This window comes from Leptonotus elevatus, chromosome 16, assembly GCF_054856555.1.
Source record: "Leptonotus elevatus isolate MCC_2025b chromosome 16, RoL_Lele_1.0, whole genome shotgun sequence".
NCBI classification, from domain to species: domain Eukaryota; kingdom Metazoa; phylum Chordata; class Actinopteri; order Syngnathiformes; family Syngnathidae; genus Leptonotus; species Leptonotus elevatus.
In genome coordinates, this window is record NC_141254.1 from 8,617,105 (window position 1) to 8,640,305 (window position 23,201).

The 23,201-nt window shown below is 40.8% G+C and overlaps 1 protein-coding gene across 4 annotated transcripts in view; it reads left to right on the forward strand.

Annotated features, from left to right (window-relative positions):
- Window positions 1–2,088: 2,088 nt before the first annotated feature.
- The window catches only part of LOC147160610 (glucocorticoid receptor-like), a 61,714-nt gene continuing 40,601 nt past the window's right edge, over window positions 2,089–23,201 (forward strand). For 2 of the 4 annotated variants that reach the window (XM_086057686.1, XM_086057690.1), the window contains exons 1-2: window positions 9,595–10,380; window positions 15,975–17,118. In XM_086057686.1, the coding sequence (XP_085913812.1) occupies window positions 15,983–17,118 (1,136 nt within the window). In that variant the 5' untranslated portion in view covers window positions 9,595–10,380; window positions 15,975–15,982. Of the gene's footprint in view, window positions 2,151–7,391; window positions 7,678–9,594; window positions 10,381–15,974; window positions 17,119–23,201 lie in introns of those variants that run through there. The other 2 variants (XM_086057689.1, XM_086057688.1) reach the window with 2 other exon arrangements.

Genomic DNA, 23,201 nt, shown 5'->3' on the forward strand with positions numbered 1-23,201 from the left:
ATTCAAATATTAAATACAAATGTATTTATTTATATATATATATTTTGTTGTTTTTATTTCTATTTGTATATGTTTTTTTTAAATGAAATTTTCAAATTATATTTTTTCATATCCGTTTTTATTTTCACTTTTAGTCATTCATTTATTTATTTAGTCATTTATTTATTTTGAATTTTGGCAGCTTTGGTCCTCCATTATTGAGTACTAGTTTCCGGTCTTTGCATCTCTTCAACAATTATCCTCAAACAAGATCTATGAGTTGACTATTTTGAAATGTTAAAATAATCCACAAACGCATCCCCAAAGCTCCATTTGACGGCCTATTGCAAAAATCCTCTTGCTCATCAAATGGTATGCGTCCAACTTTCCAAGATGAAGGTTGTTAAATAATGAATGAATCACACTTAATTGTTGTTGTCTATTTATTTTTTTGAAGAGAAGCGCACTGCATGCAAAGTCACTCCCACATCATTGTCCTCATTGGCTTCTCTGGTTGCACTTTCCTCTATGAAAAGGCGCCGCTGACGCAGGATGGACTCATCATTGGAATACAAAAATCCACGCCCAAAAAAAAATCAAGAACCCAAAATGGGAAACTCATGACGATGCCTCAGCATATTGATAATGGCATTTGAATGCAGTTCGAGTTGTTTGATTGGCATTGACATTAGGAGGTTTCAACTGGATCTTTCATTCGTCTTTCAAGTCAATAGCTAGTAAGTCTGTGCTTTATGACAGCAACCTAAACCAAATTTGTACATAAGTTGGGACATGCTAAAATGTTGAATTTAGCTTAACGCACGCTGATAACCCTTAGAAGCCACCTGCAATTTTTTTTCTAATTTTTTAAACAAAGCTGTCAATTCTTTATATGTTTGAAATGAAAATAAAACCATTGACACTAATATTTTCTCTTACTGCAAATACATATTTTGAAATATTGGTTATCAGCCTCTTGACTACTAACTCATTGACTGCCAGCCATTTTCACTGAAGCAATCCCCTTCACTCCCGGCTGTTTTATTGGATTTTGACTGATTTTGCAAGGCTCACAGAATATTGTTCTATTGCTATAAAAGCATGGAACCTGGAACCTTGCAGCAATTAGCATTATAATATAGCTAAGTTTCATAATTATTCACAAATCTATTTAGAAATGTGAGTCATGAGCTTTTTTTCAACATGGCCCCTGGTTGATCTCTTTTGCTCTGCTGCCACCTGCTGGCTGTTTGTGTAACAACTACCATTATTTTCCAACCGTTCTTTGCAGTTGAGAGGCTGCATCAAGGCCTTCTATATGCTCTAGCATAAAAAAAAAAAGAATTAAACATATAAATATGTCTTTGGGACACTTAAAACATTTAAAATAGAACGTATTTATACGTTTTTGAGAGCAAATGGTCGATATTGGCCTTGTAAAAACTACTACGTTCTGGATCAAATACACTCTATAAATACTAATATGTAAATACATGTATGGCCCACCAGCCCCAGTTTCCTGGGAACCGCTTTCAGGTTTGTCGTATCGAATAAATGGCGCCCAAGTGTCGTCATTTAAATTTGTCAGCCTTGCTGAAATATTACAAAAGTTAAAGCCAGGCCTCAGTCAGTGTGTGCGAGTGTGAGAGCAACAAAGCTGTGTCCCCGGCAAGCATGTTGCACAAGGCGAACCGACGCTGAAAGGTCGCACCAACGCAGTGTGTATCCATGGCGACCGCCTCCAGCTGCCACCTCAGCTTCAAGGTAAGATACCTTTCATTTCTGAAAGCATTTTGTAATAAATACAAGATTTGTTTTTCTAAATTGATGTTATTGTTTGCTGGGTCACGCATAGGATGCTGGTCAAGCTCGCATCGCCACTGATGGTGAGATTAAAATTTCAGAAGCGCGGTGGTGAGTTTAGCATTTTTAATCTACTAAAAAGTAGATCAATGGTGACTGGCATGTACGTGTACACCCCCCCCCCCCCCCACTTCATACTCTTTGAAGCCACCTACAGGCTTTTATTGGAACAGCAATTAGCAACGTTTGGACTGTAACAATTTGTTCATGAGCAAATGACAGTGATGTCATGATGACTTCCTGGAAAAGGGACGGAAATGCAAGATGCAAAAAGTCTCCACTCCTCTTTCATCAGGCGACTTCAAATGGTGAGTACTTTTTTATGATAGTATAGTTTACTTTTGTTTTACTCTGTTTATGGCAATGGAGAATGTTAAAATGTCAAGATTGCCGTGAATGGTTTTAAAAGGTTTGATGTTGGCACGTTCATAACAAACTGTAAATGTGTTTAAAACCATTTGAACACTTGAATGTACTGTATTGCACTACTTTTGTAGATGATGATATAAATCCCCAAATAGCATGCAAATATGCATTCTGCTCTTCAAACAATGTGCCATGATATCATATCGCATGATTTTCCTTTGATATTCTGGAAAAACAAGTTCATTATGTGTCGAATTTGCCATCGTATTTTCTTTTGTATGTGCCGTACGACATTTAGACGACAATATTTCCATGATGACAATGTCAACTTGAAATAACTTTTATTGGAGTGTAAACTGACTTTTCTTGTGCCCAGTGGGTCACAGTTGACTTGAGAATTCCCAGTGGCTGACACGCGCGCGCACACACACATAGAAGCAAGTGACTGTTGGCATATCAAACACATCATTTGCCTTTGGACAGCGAGCTGCCAAATGCCGAAGCTTTTTGTGAGGGTTATTTTCATTTCTATATGCCTGCACAATTTTTTGTCGTGCTTAATGTCAATTCTATCATGACCGTTTTTTTATGTTCATGCCCCCCCCCCCTTTCTATGTTGTATATGAATATAGACAGCTTTGAATATATCTAATGAGACCCAATATATTGCCTTTTCAAAGACAATAGTCATCATAAAGGCCACTATGGCTCCAGCTGTTCATATCTTGCCTTTTAGGCACGATACACACAGCCAATGAAAAGCAGTTGGAACTTTACATCATAGAGATGTTCTTCTGTTTTTGTTTTCTTTGTTTTTCACCCCTGTGATACATTTTGGCTGCTAAGTTTGGGAGCCCTGCTTTGCTCTACATTAATGTACTGCATAAAAATACAACAGAGAGGAAAATTGCATGCTAAACATTAACCCACTTTGGAAAATGGAATCAATTCCAGTTTTGTGCCTTGTACTTTTAACGCATTAAATGTAACGACATGCCATGAACAAGCAGATGTTGAAGGGGGAGCAATGAAGAAGTGATTTGGCCGCAATATAATTGGAGGAGAAAACACAACAGGAGAAGCGTTTCGTTCTCATCGCGACTTTTTCACCCCGACCCAAAAAAAATCTCAAATATAATAATCAGCATAGCACACACATCCGGTCTTTACAATGCCGCTGAGTGTTACTAGTTTGTTACGTTACCTAAAAGTCGTCGCGATTGTGCTGAGAACGTCCAAAATATTGAATTGACTGTTCTAGTTTCAGAGCACAGAAACAAAAACAGCCTGTTCGTGGATACAAGCCATCAAAAAAAGATGCTCATTTCTAGTGTGCTTATTTAATCATTCGTTGCCATTGACGGCTATAGACGTCAAAAATTCATTTGAACTATTTCTATTAGTTTAACATTTTCCCACTTTTGTTAACAAGAGTATGAAAACCTAGAAAAAAATGTTTATTGTACATTTGGAACAGATATTAAATTTGTGATTAATCGTGAGTTAACTAGTGAAGTCATGCAATTAATTATGATTTAAAAAAAATAATAATTAATCGCCTGACGCCCCCAATTTTTCATAATCTTTTCTTTTTTTTCTTTAAAAAAAAAAGAAAGAAAAGATAATTAAAACGGTTTTTTTTTACAGAACAAAAGATTATTACAAATTAGGGGCATCAGGCGATAATTTTTTTGTAATTAATTGCATGACTTCACTAGTTAATTCACGATTAATCACAAATTTTATATCTGTTCTACATGTACAATATTTTTTGGGGGGGGTTTTCATACTCTTGTTAACTAAAGTGGAAAAAACGTCTATAGCCGTCAATGGCAGTGAATGAGTTAAAAACGTCAAAAACTCCTGTTAGCACTTAAAACTCACATTTCCAGCTCTGCTATGATCGTTTGAGAAAACCAGTGTAGGAAATAACACAATCATTAAATACGCATTCAGTATTGGAAAAGCGTATAAAAAGTGCAAAGATTATTTTTATAAGCGTGGGATTGAAATTTGACTGATGCATCTTAAACTGAGTGAGCGCGTCGATCACCAAAATGCAGCGTTTGCCAAACTTTGAGCAACGCAGGTGGTTTTATTTCTGAATGTTTCTGAGGCTAATGTCCTGTAAAAGCCTCGCTGACTTCTAACGGCTCATATTTCTCTGACAGCCTTTGAATCCAAAGGTCAATGTGTGTGTTTTTTCTTTTTTTTTTAAAGGTTAGCGTCGTGTTTTTGCTCTTCGGGTGATGCCGACCTGCTAGATAGAAAGCAGGATTGTACTATAATCATCGTAGAATTTGGCTTGGTGATAAAATGCTGCCTCCATGAGTGAAAATTACAATCCACATTTTTTTTCTCTGTTTCTTGAGAGACTATTGAAAATATTGTTGCTATTCGTCAGTCAGCATCAAGGAGGAAAATGTTGGCCAACGTCGGACGCTTGCGTCAACTTTTTGGCCGTTTGAAAGTGAAACATCAGAAAAAGCCATAATTTTTGTGTGTCCAGGAAACCTTTATTCCGCATGCCACCTTTTGGATGTTTCCTAAGCCTATTGTCCAAACTCAGCGGTTCCGACCTCTCGGGAAGAAGTCGGCCAAAGGGCGTGCACTGCCTTCGAAAAAAGAAATCTGATTTCCCTCTTGGAAGACATTCTTCATACTGCATGTTGTTGTTTGTTCCCCAATTTTGAGGGGTCATTTAAAAATAAGTGAAGTCGCCGGGGCAATTTCAAGTCAAGTCAGTTATTATGAAAGAACAATTCCCAGTAAATAAGTACCAACAGTCATTTTGTCTTTTTATTTATTTAAGAACACATAAACCCAAACCTTTTTAAAGAAAGAATACTTGTCAAAACATGGTAGTCTCTTGTTAATACTGCATTCGTGGAATAAGAATGACAGTAAACAAGATAAACGATCAATGTAAGGGGGGCGCTAAGTTGGGTAAACTCGTTATCAGTTGCAGACAAGAAGTAACCGTGGTTGTTATAAAAATTCTGATTTGGCGTTCGTTTTTAGCGGCCATTTTGCATGAGTCAGCAGCAATTGGTGCACAGCCCTAATGTTTACATTATCCTGGAATTGCCTTCTTCATGCCTTTTGGGCCCACAAATACATATCCGCTCCACCACAACGGACAGATATTCATCTTGACCCGGGGCTGGGATATAGTCTGTCTTCCGTTATTGTGTGCCGTGTTATTGGCTGATTGAATATGTGTGTTAACGGCTGTAGCTAACGGTTCTCTTGTGAGCAGACACAACAGTTGAAAGCTCGTGTGAGCGAGCATGTGGTGTTACGCAAGCCCACGCTAACCTATCCCCAGCTGTACGTGCGCGCCGTTCCGTCTTATTGGTAAATAGGCTCGTCCGCCTTTGCACGGCTAGAGAAAAACGCACCGTGTTCCCAGCGATGTTTTGAGAACAGTGTGGTTTTCTCGGGCCCTGGGGAGCTCCGGCTCGTCTCCGGCTACGCGTACCTTTTTAATGAGACGTCTGCATGCACGGCACACGTTCTGCTCCTTCTAATCAAATCACTGGCATGGAGGGCCACATGGAGCAAGCCAACCCAATCTGCGACCGTCCCTGTACCCCCCCCCCCTCTCCCCCCGGCCCCCCTCAAGCGCGCGCTCATCTTCTTTGTCGGACTATTCTCGCTTCTGCGCTCGCAAACGCAACATGAGCAGCTCGCGCTGGATGCTCCATTTCCACCTTGTGACTCGAGTTTCTCCTCCTGCTGCCGTTTTGGGTTCCGGTGCAAATCAAGCAGATACATTTCAAACGCAACTTGTTTGACCTCTTGTGGCCTGTTCCAGCACAGTTTATTCATGTTAGAAGCGGTTGTTCTCCTCATTCATCCGTCCAATTGAAATTCCCAATTTTGCGTGATTTGAAACATTTGTTGTTGTTTTTTGTTTTTGGGTTTTCCCCTTTTCTTAAAGAAAGTAAAGAAAAGAAAAAAAAGAGATTTGAAACATTTGTGGCACAGCATGACATTTTAAAGTGCGCTTCACTGTTAACCCATTCACTGCCAGCCCAGTAAAAATGAGTCTTTGACGTCTATTGCCGTCAATGGCAGTGAATGTGCTAAAACCCCTTTTAGCTGGCTGCAGCTTTATCCAAAGTGACTTCAATCCAAAGTATTAAGTTTAAATAACTCTTAATTAATTAAACTTAATATATTCACTTTGGACTAACTTAATTCAATCGTGTGTTACCACTTGAAGCGCTTTTTTTTTTAAGTTGGTCAACAATTCAGTTTGTAATCTTAAATTGGTTCAGCAAAAGTGTGCGTAAGTGAAACAGCGATTCAGTCTCAGTTTCATCGACGTGGAGTGTTTACAGTAAGGATTTAGATGCAAGCTTCAAGTCTCCATAGTCTGACTGCACTTTGACCACAGGCTACATTACAGTTGCGGGGAGGTTACGATGTTTCTGTACACCAATAGAAGCGATTGATATCCTGTGGGCAGTTTAATTACATCCATCCACAAGCTTGAGTTTTACCACACGTGTCAGGTTTTATTTGGGCACTTGTCCGAGGCACGCAGTATTATGTGGGCACTGGTGGAACTATGTAACATGTTAGTCTGAGGGTTTTGACGATGTGAGCCTCAAGGCAGGGTGAGGTAGGGCCAGGGGCCTTCATCAGCTCATCTGGAGCTTTAACTTGGAGCAAGTAAGATGTGGCCTGAACTAGACGTGAGGCCGGAATTTTGGGCACGCAAGAGCTGGGGTTGAAGTTGGGGCCTTCAGTTGACATGGAGCTGAAGCTAGGACCTTCATCCAATATGGAGTTGGGGCTGGGGGCTTCAGTTGATGTGGAGCAAGAGTTTAGGCCTTCAGCCGACAACGGGGCAGAGCTGGGGAATTTACAGAGATGAAGTCGAGGTCTCCAGCTGACATGGAGCCGGAGCCTTCAGCTCATGTGGACCCGCAGCCACAATTGCAGCATTCACCTTACATTGAGCTAGGTCTGTGGCCATCAGCTAATATAGCTGGGACATTAAGTTGACATGAAGCCCGAGTTAAGACCCTTAGTTGACAAGCCAGAGCTGGGTTTGTAGCAGGAACTTACAGCTGACATGGAGGCGGAGCTGACCCCTTGCTTATAAACAGACTACGTAGCTGCTTGCTTCGGGCCCCGTGGCCACTAGGGGGGCCCCCCTCAATCTAGCAACCCCGGTTTATATTTTGTTGGTGGTTTGGTGTTGTTGAGAATCAATTGGAATCGGGAGTACATTTGGATTATCCTGGAATCGTTCACATTTTACTTTGTTTTTAATGGAGCCCGAGTGCCTCGTCCGCCGACCGGAAAAAAAAACCCTTTGATGAGACCAATGAAAAAGAAAAGCGCAACCGCTCGTCATTTGGGTGCACCCGGCGTCGATCAGTGATGCGTCTGACGAGCCTGACGCTCATTTCAAGCTGTAGGCAACGGCGCGCCGAACTTCACAGTCATAATCGGGTAAGTTAAACATATATGTCTATTGCCAACAGCGCATCTACGGTGGGTCAACTCTAATGCAAATAAGTAGCTAACATTAGCATATGTACAGTATTTTCAATACCAAGTGAGCTCGTGTAATCGACAGCAAGTACGTTGTAACACTACACACTGTACATGCTGCTAATCTTAAACTGAGTTACCTGCTTGTGGCTGTCTACACAGCAAGTTAGCCCACGGGAGCTCAATGTATACTCATTTACATTCATGTGGGAATTTCTTTCCTTGAGGCTTTGAAAAATAAAGCTCTAGTGAAAGTAAAAAAAATAATCACGGTTAAAAACAGCCCTGTGAGAAATTCATAGTAAAGCTAACAAAAAAAAGCGAACCCTTAATAGAAATAAATTTGTAGACTAGTTGAGTTCATCCAAAATTAACTGGTTAGCATCTCTATTTAAACCAGGGATATGCGTACTTTGAAGGGCCACATTGCCATGGTTCATGTGGGGTGGAGGACCCAAATGCAGGGAGGCAGGAGAAGTTACCACGGCAAGGTTGAACGGAGTACTGAACATAATTTATAAACAAAACCAACAACGTTCTGAAAAGGCCCAAAAATCAAAGTAAGAACAAAACACAAGAGTGGTGACATCGACAACGATCCAACAAAGACTGAAGGAAACAAAATACAAGCCCAACTGACGAGACAACGAGAGACACCTGGACAAGACACAAGTGGCTGTGGGAGATGATTGGATGACACAAGGGAACAGGATGACGAGTACAGGTGCAAACAAAACCTAACAAGCAAGACGGGACACAAAGCCAAAACAACAAACCTAACCATGATATACACAAATCATAACACACGTAAGGGAAAAAAAATGAAAGGATGAAAGGGCCGCTTTCAAATCTTTCATTTATCACTGAACCAATTCATCAGTGTAGGTAGATATGTGAAGCTATATTTTATTTATTTTTATATATACACCGTATAGTTGGGGGGAGAAACAGCTGTTTTATAAAGCAAAACAATGCTTTTTAAAAATTCATTTAAAAGCCTAAATGTTTAACATAGTTTGCTTTGCTTTTAAAACAACTTGTTTTGTGAGTTTCAATTCTTAAATACAAGCTTAAAACAAATATAGCTCAACTTATTTATTTTCATATTTTTGAATGAGGTTTGGCACCATATACTATAAGTATTGACAGTCGGTTGGGATGAGAAGTTTGAATTACCTTCTGCAGTGCAACAAAATCTGACTAACATATATGAAATATGGATACATGGGTTACACAGTGCACATATGGGCCCCGTGACATTATTTTGCTTAGGGCCCCCAAATAGCCAGGTAGGGTTAGGGTTGACTTTGCTAATTCAGTCTGCGCTGGGGCATTCACCTTGTTGTGAAGATGCCAGTAAATGTGGACTAAATCATTATTTTTTGCATTTAACAGCTACAATCTGCTTGCATCGCGGCATTTATTATTTTTACAAAGAGTTTTTAACATCAAGAACATACACGGACGATTTATAAATGTATAAAAGGCCATTCAAGATCAAATCTTCTTAAAATCTGACAGTTTTTGAATGAGTTTTTGCATCACCTAAACACAACAACATCGAAACAAAATGACACCACTTCATATTCATGTTTCTGAGTCATATTGGAGGAGACAAGAGACAGCTGATTGTAATCTGATCATTTCATGCTTGTTGTCACGGAGAAAACTGCTTCCGTGACCTTTTTTTCCTGCGTGCGCGCAACCTCCACTGACCCCCTCCCAGTCATAAAGCGCCTTAGCGAACCTTTGATGAGGTTAAAACCTCGTTGAAAGGTTCACTGTAGGCAGGAAGTCAGCGCGAGTTTCGCGGTGGGCGACGAGGAGCGAGGAAGACGTTTTGACAGGATTCCTCAGCAGAGTTTACAGCTGGGGGGGGGGGAAGGGGCGTTCACCGCTGAGTGTCAAACTCGCTGTGGCGTCAAGCCGCCCCAGTGACATCGAGGCCTACAGGAAGCTTCGCAATATAAAATAAAATTACTTTTTTCCTATTTTTTATTTAACTGGCGTTGGAATCGTGAGGCCGAGACTTGTCACTTAGTAAGCAGTGTCGTTGTCGTGAAAAACGTAAAGTTGATTTACGTGCTGTTTTAAAGACGGTGTCGAGACGTGGGGCGGCGGCGTTTCCGGTATTTACGTTTACTCCGGCAGGGCGCGAGCGGAAGTCCTTTTTTTACGTTCCGGACTTTGACGGCTGTCGACTAACTGCCCGCCCTGCCTACTCGGAGTTAGCGGCAGATTGCGGCCGCTGGTCACACTCGCTTGCTCTTATATAACTTTAACGTGTGTGTCGAGCTCGGCGGACACTTGACATGGGCCGACACTTTTCCAGGATCCGCCCGTCGATTTCTTTTCCTCCCCTCCACCTCCTGCTTCTTAAACAGAGAAGAGTGGAGCGAGCTTTTTGGCTTCGGATCTCCTCCTCGACCTTGTTTACTTGACTTACCAAATAGTTGGTGGCAAGCGGGGAATATTTACTCAAGACTTGAGGACCGCCGCTCTTTCCCCCCATCATTATTTTTGCCGTCTCACCTGCACGTGATGTCTTTTATTCAACGGCTCCCACGCGCCGACTTTGCGTCACTCCTCGTTGTTGTTTCTCACTGACTTTTGACAGGACGTGACCTAAAACGGAGGTCTGCATCTCTCTCCAAACAGCAGGTAAGCTCCACTCTCTGAATTCAACTCCACACTTGACATAACAAAAAAAAAAGAAGTCCCTTTGTAATGTTGAATGCATTGCTTCGAGACCTTGGTTCAAAAGCAGTAGCGTGCTTGCAAAACGGCTCGACGGCGCAATCGGTGCAGTGGAACCAGACAGCCAACAGGTTGCACTAATGTTGCGTAGCCATGCAATGCAATGTAAGCGTGGAAAATCCAACATTTCCTTTTTAAACAGTCCCATCTGTGACGCACTTTTGCTAAATGCATTGCAACAGATGATAGTGGTCCGAACTACTGTGTGACTGTCCTTCGACACAATATGAAGTGCACCTGACCTCATCAGTTCAGCCATCAATCAGTTTTGCATAACACTTGTCTTCATTAGGATCCCAGTTAACTTCCGGTGAGAGGTGGGGTACAGCACGGACTGCTTTCCAGCCAATTGGAGTGCATGTGACAAAACACAACAACAATTTCACCAATGGACAATTGAGACACTCAAATGCTCATTGCAGTAAATATTTTTCATGTAATTAAAAACTCAAATTTTTAGAGTCTTCAATTAAATACACTAAGAAAGATATTCCGATTGCGGGAGAAAACCCAAACAAGATTCAAACCCTCAACCTCAACACATGTGCTAACCACTAGCCACTCGGCAGTGCTGCTCGCTTGTCATCCTTGCATCCGTTTTCCATATTATTTGTCCTCATGAGGGTTGGGTGACCTGGAGACGATCCCAGCAGACACCCTGAACTGGTCAGCAGCCAATTTCAGCGCATAGAGATCCCTTCATTCACATCCTTGGAAAATTGTGTTTGCAATGATTTTGGTATGCGGGAGTATCGTATTATATCGCATGTCTCGAAAATCGCCTCAAATGGTCTTTTTTTGGAGGGATGTACACACCTTAATAATAACTATCTTAAGCTCAGAGGGACAACATGAAAGAAATGTTGCCCACTTTGATTGACATTATTCATCACAATATACTGACTATCACGCTTGTAGTGGCGTGATTATAGATTTGCAACCAAAATAATGGAAACAGCTCTCAGTATTACACATTGAATGTCCACCTCAATGCAAAGCATGGCAATAATTGTAAGTAAATGGTATATAGAGCTGCTGTTAATTAATTGATTATCAAATTAATCGACAACTATTTTAGTAATCGTGTAATTGTTTGGAGCCCTTTTTTATTTATTTTTATTTAAAGTTGTCCAAATCCTCTAATTTCAGCATATCAACAGTAATTGTTCACTGATTTTTGTAGTCCTTCATGAAAGAAGACTGATTAACTTCGGTGTTTAATTAAAATAAGACATTTGCAAACATCTGTTTTAACTTTGGAAAACAATTTCCGAACCGGTAACAATATCGACCCCCTCCAAATATACAAGTGATTTTTTTAAAAGGAAAGGGGGGGCCTTTCCTTTTTAAAAAAATCACTTGTATATTTAAATACAAAGTACGGAAATAAACACCAATCACTGGTTAATTAAACAGTAATCAGGTGGAAAAATGCTTTTGTACTACACTTTAATACAAAATTAAATTGAATCAGATTAGTTGATTAATCGATTCAAAAAATATTCGATAGTGACAGCACTAATGGTATAATAACAGTGAGCACAAATGACTACAGATCTGTTCTGAAATGTCGAGCGTCAAAGTAAAAACTTGACAGAAAAATAGATACTCAATATTTGCACAGTTTGTTGTGAGAAAAGCTTCTCTCACCTCTCCTGGCATGTCACAACAATAGCAAGCGGCAGCGGCAGCGCAAAAGGAAGTGCAACAAACCGCCACTCTTAGCATGTGGCTCACCTTCAAGGCACAACTGAGTTGATCCAACGAGGCTTTGAGTGCGTCCAAATATTTGCCGTCACGTCATACTGACAGGCAGCCTCCAGCTACAGCAATCCATTCTGTAATGTTATGGTTTGCCATTTGCAGCAGAAAAAAATAAAACTTTTAATAAAAAAACTTTTTAAAGAAAAGATTATTAAAAATTAGGGGCGCCAGGCGATTACAATTTTTAATCATAATTAATCGCATGACTTCACTAGTTAACTCAAAATTAATAAAAAAAAAAAGTTTAATTATATTTTTTAAGAAAATAAAAAAAATTTTTTAAAGAAAAGATTATTAAAAATTAGGGTCCCAGGCGATTACAATTTTTTTATCATAATTAATCGCATGACTTCACTAGTTAACTCACGATTAATCACAAATTTTATATCTGTTCTAATACAATAAAAAAAAATCTAGGTTTTCATACTCTTGTTAACAAAAGTGGGAAAAAATATTAAATAGAAATAGTTCAAATGAATTTTTGACGTCTATAGCCGTCAATGGCAGTGAATGAGTTAATGTGCATTTTTCTTGCAAGTGGAGACAGCGTTGTTAAACGCCCCAGAGGCCCTTGCGTGAGTTGAATGGCAGACACGTGGTCGGGGGCTGTCAGCAGTACCAAAACAAAAGTTGATGTCCAGTGGTGGGAGTGCCAGAAAGGGTGGGGGTCTTCAAATGTATAACATCAGAAGACAGTTACAGTTACCGACTGTATTTTGCGTGAGCAAAAGTCATCTGTTTGTCATGATTTCTTTTTGAAATCAGGTCAGATTGGCGTGCGGCATTTGCCAGGCTGCCATGTTGTTCCGGCGTGGGCGTCAGGGCAGGAAATGGCCTCTGATGTTATTGACATTTCATCAGTATGAGGCACATGTGGAGTAAGAATCCTTGCAAACACATTTAGTGCTCGTTTGGCCAAGTCCTCCATTGACTAAAATACATTTGTCATTTGATTTTAGTACATGACATGGAAGTCAGTCTAGTGGTGAACATGTCTGCTTCACAGTTCTGTGGTTTGGGGTTTGAATCTCGGATCAGGCCTCCCGGTTTGGAGTTTGTGTCTTCTCTCGGGCTTCCTAACGCATACTGAAAACATCCACGTCTGGCTTATTGACAACTCTGCGATCTCTGCAGTTGCTCTGCATTTGGCTGGTGACAAGTACAGGTTGTAGCGAATGGCGACATGTGCTATCGAAAATGGATAGATGGACATTTTAATATATGCTACCGGTACCACTTTACAGTTAGGGAAGAGTTTGTAAATGGCTTGGAGTTGGTTGTTATGGAATCTGGACCAGATCTAGATTAAAACTGGTTTTGAAATCCTGACACAAGCCAAGTTAAATGATGGTTTTCTGTCATTAAATTCAAATTGCTGTTAAATGTGACCTCTTCACCAGATCCACATTTACGTTCCGATTGACGGTAACCTCATTCGTCACCTGCGTTAAAAGCATTAATGGTAATTTGACTTTTTTCGGGTTGGGGGTGGGGTTTTCGATTTGCCTGCCAACATTTTATATGAGTGTTAAAATGATGTCAGAAAGACTTTCAAAAATAAGTCCAATCAATTTGCCACTCCCAGTTGAAGTTTGTCGCTAATGCTAAATGCTAACTTGGTTGACAGTTCAACAGCACTACACGATCAATGCACTCTCCCTTCTCCAACCTTTTTTGCTCTGTCCCGACAGCTGTGCTGTGTGCTGTTGACCTCACGCCAGTCGCGCATTGTAACATTACCGCGATAGTAGGACTACGTTTTCTCATGATTCAAAAGATGCAAAAGCAGGAAGTAGTTCTACTCTACTCCGGTCAATGCTGATTGCCTGGATGGGGATGAGAACGCAAACATAAATTTGGGAGTAAATAGAAAATAATTTAACAGTTAAATTCCTTTTTAATGGGTTTATCGCTATGACAACTGTGTGATTGGCATGGCAAAAAAAAAAAAAACGGGGGGGGAACTGGACCTACGTAATAACATGACAAAACAATGGGGTAAGCCAAATCCGCCGGGATGGTAAACAGTAACCCGATATTGAAATCACATTACTGTGCAGTCACATTGTGTGCTAATGTGGCTACCTGGTGCAAACTGGAGGGTTGCAATTGAGGACTAGGAGAATATTCTGAACTGCTGTTTTCATGAGCTGACTGTCGAGTTGCCCGGACTCGGAGACATACCCTCAATTATTTCAAGACACACATTTTTTTTTTCCATCTCATTTATTCATTGTTCATTTATTTCAGGCAGCAATCAGAATCACACATTTATCAATTTCTCCAGAAAATACTCAACTAAACTTAGCCTGAAAAGGAGTGGGAGGAAGAAAAACTTAAGTCCCACCCCCAATCTCATTAATATCAAACTTTGAAAACATATTTAGCTACTTCCCTGCAAGCTTGCAGTAACCAAAAGCGGTTTCCATGAATACTGAAAAACTGGTGTGTCTACAAACAGAACTAAAACAATATGTTAATTAATTAACATGGCATCAAAAGCTCATACCAGTAATGGTAATGACAACTAACAATACCAGCTTAGGTAAGAGACAAACCAGAAACAAAACGAAAGCACAAACGGCACACATCAATAACTATTTTTTTAGGCCGATGCCTATACTGATTTTTGGCAGGAAAAAAAATACTGATTACCGATTAAATCTGCTGATTATTTAAAAAAAGATATATTTAATGCATAATATGATATATTATATATTTTTATCTTGTAAGTCTTGGGACTTATTGTGCTAACCTGGGACCTCAAGGATTGTATTTGGTGCCATGTCATGGGGAAATGTGTGTTAAGACAAAAAAATAAATCCTTGAAATTTGAGAAAAAAGTCTTTGAATTCTTGAAATATCAGCTTTAAATATAACTTGGAAGAACAATGACAAAATAAAACGATAAGAATAGAATAAACTAAAAATAATAGCAACTGAAAAAACAGAACAAATACTGACTGTTCCTGTGCGTTTTGACCTCTTGGGGGCAGTGTGGTGCCATGCATCAATGGTGTACACACTTCGAGTACAGAAGAAAGTTACTGGACTGGACTGAATTCTATTAAAATAACTCATTTTTCACACATTGGGAAGAATTTGTGCATATTGTTAGTGTTATCTCACCTGTGGGTATGTGTTCCCACAGCATTTGTGTGTGGTTATTTGAAGGAAAAACACTCCCGAAGTCGATACTAACTTTGCTTTTAGCATTAGCGCTAGGCTCACTATGTTTTACAAACGAACCAGGTTTTGTATTTAAATAAACAGTGGATGTAATTCTTATCGTTGTGTGTTTAGTTTTACAGTTAACTCCAACTGGGGTGTCATTAAACGGCTTAAAGGACGCTTAGGGACAACAGAATAACGTACGCTACACACTTGCTAGTTGCTAATGCTACGCAAGCAAAATGGTGCATTCAGCACTTTCACAGCATCAGAAACTTTGTTTTTTTTCTCTTTCGATGATAACGTTTTAACGGGAAAATAATCAGCCATTTGGTCCAATCAGCTGATTGTTTTGGCCCGTGTGCGAAAGGCAATAATCAGCCGATTATAATCGGCGGCCGATTAATCGGTTGGGCCCTAATTAAAATAGTAATGTCGCTTAATCGATTAATTTTGACAGCTCTAATTTGAATCCATTAAATGGTGATTGTGCCCATCCCTGCTAACATGATCTCTTCTTCTTCTCTGTGTGTGTTGGGAATGACGGCCATTTTCGTGTCCAGATAACAAAATGGATCAGGGCGGCTTAAAGTGCAACGTGAATGGTGACGACTGCCTGACGTTGTTGGAGTATGGAAGCGGAGTCTGCAGAGAGGCAGCTGATGCCACCGTCTCTCTGCTGAGTGCTCACCACCCAACCGCCCAAAACGGGGGTGGAACCAAAGAGCAACTGGAGCACGCTATCCCCCTCAACTCCCACCAGCAGCATCAGGCTCTGTTGCAAGGCTCGGCCACCAACGGTCAGAAAATGGTCAGAATGGAGAAGCAGCAGCAGGACGTCGGTGACTTTAACATGGAGGACGACTTGGCGCTGCTGAGCCAGAATATTGCCGATCTGGACAACGTGTCTGTCATCAACACCTCCGTCCTGGGAGGCCTTCCTCTGCATGATGTTTTCCCCCAACACATCAAACAGGAAGGACACTTCTCCCTGGATAAAGAATTGGGATGTTATGGCGGACTTCCCTCCGCAACTTCCTGCAACGTGGCAGGCGGCGGTGGCAGTCGCCTGATTGATGAGAGCGAGCTTTGGAAAGACCTGGAACTTTCGGGATCGCTGCCAGAGATCAGCGACTTTGACTTGGATTCCGAAGTGGCTCACTTGGATAAGATCCTGCACGACGGCGGCAGGCCTGTCGGCGGCTTGCCGAAAGCCGCGCAGGTGCCCATGGGCAACGGCGGCAACTGTCACAACGGCGCCGGCCAGCAGCATCACGCCGTGCTGCACCATCCTCACCAGCCGCATCACCTTCTGCCGCACCAGCTTCACCAGCAGCATCAGCAGTCCTCGTCCCTCCTCTCAAGCGTGGTTATCAAGGAAGAGCAGCCCGACCACCCTTTTGTCCACATCCGTACTCCCGGTGTGGTCAAGCAGGAGAACCAGGAGCCTGTCTTCTGCCAGTCGCGGTGTCTCCAGGCGGGCATGGCTTCGGCTCATTTAGGAGACCCCATGTGCTCGTCTATCGGCGCGGGCGCGGACGGCTACCGCTGCAGAAGCATCTTGGCCCAACAAGACCGGAAGCCTTTTGCCATGCACTCAAACCCGCCCTCCTTGGGGGAGGGCTGGATGCCAGGGGACGGGTACGGAGAGGCCTCCGCCATTCAAAGGGACGCCGTGTTGACGTCGTACCCGCTCAGCTTCTCCAGGTAGGTGACATTTTGTCCTTGTTTGGCCTTCCTTCCATGTCCTTTTGTCTGTGTTTGCTTTGCTTGTCAATTTCTCTCGTTGTGAAGCTTGACTGACGAGGTGTGGAACTCCCCCAAGATGATGCAAGATGTTGAACAACATTTTCAATTATTTTCAAAGTAAAATCAGAATCGGGTTTTCAGATACAATTTGACAGATATGATATCAAATGTGGTCTTTCAGGTTAAAATTCAAATTGACTTAATTCTTTTGGTGATTTTACTGAGGTATCACAACATGCCTACTTTGGAGTCTCCACAATAAACATAAAACCTGCACAAGCTCGAGATTTAGTTGGTTTTCGGTCAGGATTGAGATCAGCCCCGATTCCCTTCATTTCAGGGTGATCAGTTGACCACTTCAGAATAAACCCATCTTGTCCACTTTATCTTGTCCCACCTTAGAGGCCTGAAACAGTCGGCCACCACTAGCCTCTTTTGCGACGATAGGAAATAATAAGCTTTTCATAATTATTTGCCAGAACTACTGCGAGAACATCAAAGGTGTGTGCTGCTGCGTGTTATGTAAAGATCGGAGTAGACAAAAATCAGGATGGGCAGATCAGACGTTTTTAAAGATCAGTTATCGGCCAGAAAATTGTGCACCACTACTGCATACGAACTGAATTAAATTAGACGGCATCTGAACATATTCCATTGGGTTTCCCATAACACATAAAAACTGCAATTAAATGCGGAGTCTGGATCAGTTCTGAATTAAATATGGTTTTACAAACAGCAGCTAAATTACATGAAATGTGACATCTGAATATTTTCAGTTGGGTTTTCAATGACGCGTTTAAATTTGGGATGAATGCGGAAGGAACGTTGCTCTATCATACCCTGCTTACAAATGGTATTATATGTGAGCTGAAAATTAGATTTTTTTTAAATGAACAAATTCTTCTTCATCTTGGTTCTGATCCAAATTGCTTTTAGACCCTGGATGAAAATTAGATTTAATTAGTTGCGAAAAAGTTACATAGGGATGTTCATGATAAACCCTAATTCTAATTCATCTGGAAATGTATAATAATCGCTTGCTTGATTTGACGGTGCAATTCTATGGAACTGCTATCTATCTAAAATGTTTCTGACAGGATCAACTTGGTCTTTGTAAAAGTGCTTCTTTTGCTACAACACGGATGTCAACTTGGATTGTGCAGCTGTATTGTAGCCTTTGCGCTTTTTATCATTTGACAAGTACAAATAGATTTCAACATGAGGTTGAGAGGTTAGGAAGCAGTAGACTTTAGTTTGCTAAAAGCACAAACGGGTCCCCGCCGTGCTGCCGAAGTCAATTTAAGAGCCGTCTATCTCGGCACTTGACTTCCCCGCAAGAAAGCGTGAGTGTGCATTTGGAAACGCCAAAGCGGTCGGCGCCTTTGGCTGCTTTGAAGCGTCGGCCTCCGCTTCAACACATGCCGCCGCTCAGCGTCATATAAATAAATAAATAATATAGCGAATGGCAACGTAAGATGGCTGCTGCGCATGCAAGTAGACCAAGATTCCTTGTGCAGAAAACAACACATATTGCCATTCAAACGAGGTATTCCCAACGCATTTATATATTCGGGTTTGAAATGGGGTAAGGGTTTTGAAAAAACGGAATAAGCGTATTCAGAATTTTGCATGTGTTGACATGGTTATGGTTCTTGACTGTATGTGAACGGCATCGTTGGCAACTGTTTGCTGCCATGTTGCTTGTGTACACACTTAAAACAATGGATGCCACTAATGAATAAAAAAATAAATAAAACATCATGACAAATAAATTGTAAAAATTTAGGAATGAGCCGACCCCTGTTTTTTGCTGTTTCTTAACACTGTAACTTCACAGCTAATAAAGTATTTTTGCTGGTAACGCTTGAGTACTATTCACATCGGAAGAAGGGTTTAAAAAAAGCAAATATGTTGATAGTCACGGGGGGCTGTGGTTTCTAACCGCCTGTAGCCTTATTAAAGAGTCATCAGTTTCAGTTGCCGTCACGCCGCGTGTCACCTCACAGGAAGTGTCTCATTGGTGCATTTCGAGCGTCCCTTGCAGCACCACAGCAATTGCTCGCCTCCTCATGCCAGAGTTAAGAGTCAAATGCATTTGTTATTTTTATGATCTGGAACGCGACGTGATGCTCAACGTCGGGTGCTTTACGGTCCATGTGGGGCCGAGGTGAGGTGGGCGGGCCTTATCGCAATACTCGGCCGTGTTGGCTGAGTGCGGTTTGTAAACAAGCGGAAAGATGAGCAGGACGCTTTTTAGTTTTTTATCTGCACTGATTCGCCGTTGGACGTCTCCTGGTCGCGTTTCACACTTGGACATCTACTTAATTTTCTCCCTGTCTCCCAACAAGCGACGCATTGTTGCATCTGTGGCTTCAGACCGCGAGGTCAACAAGTTTGCCGGCTTGAAATCAGTTAGATTTATGGCCTTGAGCTATGGATGTGATAGTACATATGGTGTGTGCACAGCACACTGGTAATGATCCACTTATCCTCATTAGGTGAACGGTTTTGAGCATATCCCAGTTGAGTTCCCCTTACCAAAAGGAAGTATATTTAAGTATACCTGAAGTATACTCAAAATTAGGAAATTATACTTTTAGTTTTACTTTTGTTGTACTTATCGGAAGTATACTCCACCAAGTAAATGTTAAGTGTACTTGTAAGCAGGGCTCTAAATTAACATTTTTTTTTACTAGCCAGTTTCCACCAGCCATTTTTTTTCCCATTGAAAATGTTCCCAATTTTTTTTTTCTTTTTGAAACCCCTAAACATAAAGCTCAGCCTCATTCATTAAACTGGCCACCTTGAATCAACGGCTCCGTACAGTCAAGTGTACTTGAAAGTATGCTAAGTATACTTATTAATATACTTTATGATATACTTAAGTATACTTTTAGTGTACTAAAATGGGCCAATTTAGTCCCAAGGAGTTTACTTTTAGTACAAGAATAAGTATGCTTGAAAATAAACTTAAAGTATACTTGAGTATACTCTATATTATGTACTTAAAGTATACTACTTTTTGGTAAGGGTCACCCCATATATATATATATATATATATATATATATATATATATATATATATATATATATATATATATATATATATATATATATATATATATATATATTTAGATATTTCCCTCCTCTGTGTGTAGAAAAAATAGTGTCCACTCCACCACGTTTGTAGAAAAGAAAACATCCACTGCTAACCGCATTCATGCGTTTTTAAGTACGTTCATAACAATTCCAGACCTTAAGGTGGCAACAGTTCCCTAAATCCTATCCAACCAGAGTACGCCTCCGTCTGGCGACGCCACTCCCACAAAATTGCGCCTACAATGAGATGCATGCCAAGCCTCTAGGCGGCAGTAGTTAGCCAAATACTGCTCGTCTCTTGACGTCACTTCACCATACGTCACACAAGCACGAACTGTCAGCGCACAGAAGACTTAAAAAATAAATAAATAATAATAATAATACTTGTAAACAGTCAATGAGTAAATCATAAACGGAGCATAGAGGAAAACAAAGAGGATAAAATAGAAAATCTTAAAAAGCGTCACTTGTCTTTTTTAAAAAAAAATTATTTTCCTACCACTCACCACACACATACACACACACATACAAACATGGTCTCCCCGATGGGGAAGCGAATCCACGGCGCCTTATTTTTCTTCTTTTTTAACAACTTGAGGTATGTGATTGAGTGACGCGTGTAGAGGACTACGTAAAACTTTACTGATGGACACACGCGACCGCAGAGCCGGAGAAATATGCAACTCTTCGGAATTTTTAGAAACCTTCGTTTTTCATTTTTAAAAAATCCCCGCAGATGTATGGATGACAGGGCAAGCGGCAGAAAAATATCTCCCTTTTGCAAAAAAAACCGGCTACGTGTATACATGGCCTGAGTTGTTGGATGCACTGATTAGCTTTTGCTAGCAGTATTAGCTTCTGATAGGCAGCACTGTGTGAGACGTGTACCCCTTTTTAAACTTTTAACAGCTGGATACTGTGGCAAAGTTGCTTATTGTTTCCTTTGTACATAATTTTTGCTGTTTTGAGTTCGACTAAGTCGTACAATTTGACAGTTTTTCTTTCATTTGATAAATTATGGATTGGTTGGTTCTCTAGAATCGGAATGGTTAATAACTGGTATAGCTCTAGTTGCTCTAGTTTTGTATGTATTAGCCCTACATCTCTCCAGGCAATACGTCAGGTATGACAAGAATAATGTATAATGATTTCTTATTTAGGGGAGCTTTGTTTTATAAATGTGTAACAAAAACAAGCACAAAATAGCTCAGTAATAATTCCATTTTAAACGTCAGATTCAGATTTGCTAACTTGCCCTGTGCTGCCACTAAGTTGCTATAAATAGAAGCGTAACGTGAATATTGTTTAGTGGTATGTCGCACTGTCCATTTGAATTGGAAGCAGCCTCATGTCAAATGGCCTTTCTAAGCAAGATGATATAAAACCTGTTTTGCCAATTTTGCAAATGAAGAAACTGATGACATTTTGATATAGTTGTGGTCGCATTATTTATTATCACTTGTTATTGTAAACATTTCTGTCAACGAATGCATCAATCTTAATAACATGTGGGAGGTGGCTGTTTAATTTGGCACTTATGCCAATTGGACGTTTGACCTTTAGTTAATGATTACTAGCTGCTCTTTTTTTTTAATTTTTATTTTTTACAGCTGGTGTGAATGTTAACAGAGCGAAAGTGTGTGTGTTACTTATATTAACCAGAAAAGTCATGTGCGGACCTCATCCCTTTGACACAATTTGCTTGCATCGTCTTTAGCACGGTCGCACGTGCCTGTGCGCAGGAAGCCGCGCGCTAGCCGAGGACCTTGCGCTAGCTGCGGCCCGGTCAATAATTAAACCCGGCCAACTAAGATTGCGGTCCGTGCGCAGGCAGACGTTTATCCCCTAAGAGGCTGCTCAGTCGTGCTTCTTATGTAACCGCCACAGTCTATAACAGCTGCTTTCAAGTAAAGGGGGAAAAACACAACAAGTTGATCATGGCCTCATATCCTGTTGGTCAAGACCGCCGGACTAATGAGATTCGGTGCGGGCTGAGGCTCTGTAAAGCTTTCAGGTGACCTACTTCTCCTTCTGGCTTGACTGTATGACACGTCACACTGAAACTGACAAGTCAAGTTGGCCGGACTGCTAATCAATGCTGAGATCCGATTTCGAGTATGCGAGGCATCTGCTGTACGTTCCAGTGTCAATTTTTAACCGTAATTAATCACATGACTTGAATAGTTAACTTGCGATTAATCGCACATTTTATATCTGTTTTAAATGTACAGTAAAATATTTTTTTGTAATACTCTTGTTAACATGAAATTGGAACAAAAATGTTAAACTAATAAAAATATGGCTGCATCTTTTAATCATGGATACACTCATTTCATTCATTGTTCATTTATCTCAGGCAGCAATCAATCCAGACAATACGCAACTAAACCTAGACTGAAAAGGAGTGGGAGGAAGAAAAACTTATTTGTCCCGCCCCCAATCTCATTAATAACAAACATTTGAGTGTCAAGTTTGACGCCCCACATTTAAATAATTGGATTGTTAATGTCCCTGTAAAATAAAAACCACATAAAAGAGAAAAAAGTTATATCCAACGTTGCCAAATTTAAACAAAAAATAATAATCACAAAATACACACAACGAGGCTTCAATTTTCCTCCATTTTCCATGCTGTGACAATGAGGCACTCTAAAGCGGCGAGCCATCACGAAGCCCCTGTGTGCACACTGGCTGCCACATCGGACTTTCTTACCCTCCACTCGCTTTTCCCCCTTCTGTCCGTGACGTGCATGCACTCACTGACAACGAGGCACTCTAAACTGGCCATGCCATTGGATTATTTGAAAGAAGCACGTGCAATTGTGCCCGAGAACCACATTAAACGCACAATTCGCAGACAACGGGGATATGATCTGATCTGATCTAATTTGATGTACATGAGATGATCCGATAAAAATGATGATCTTATTTTGAAGTAATGA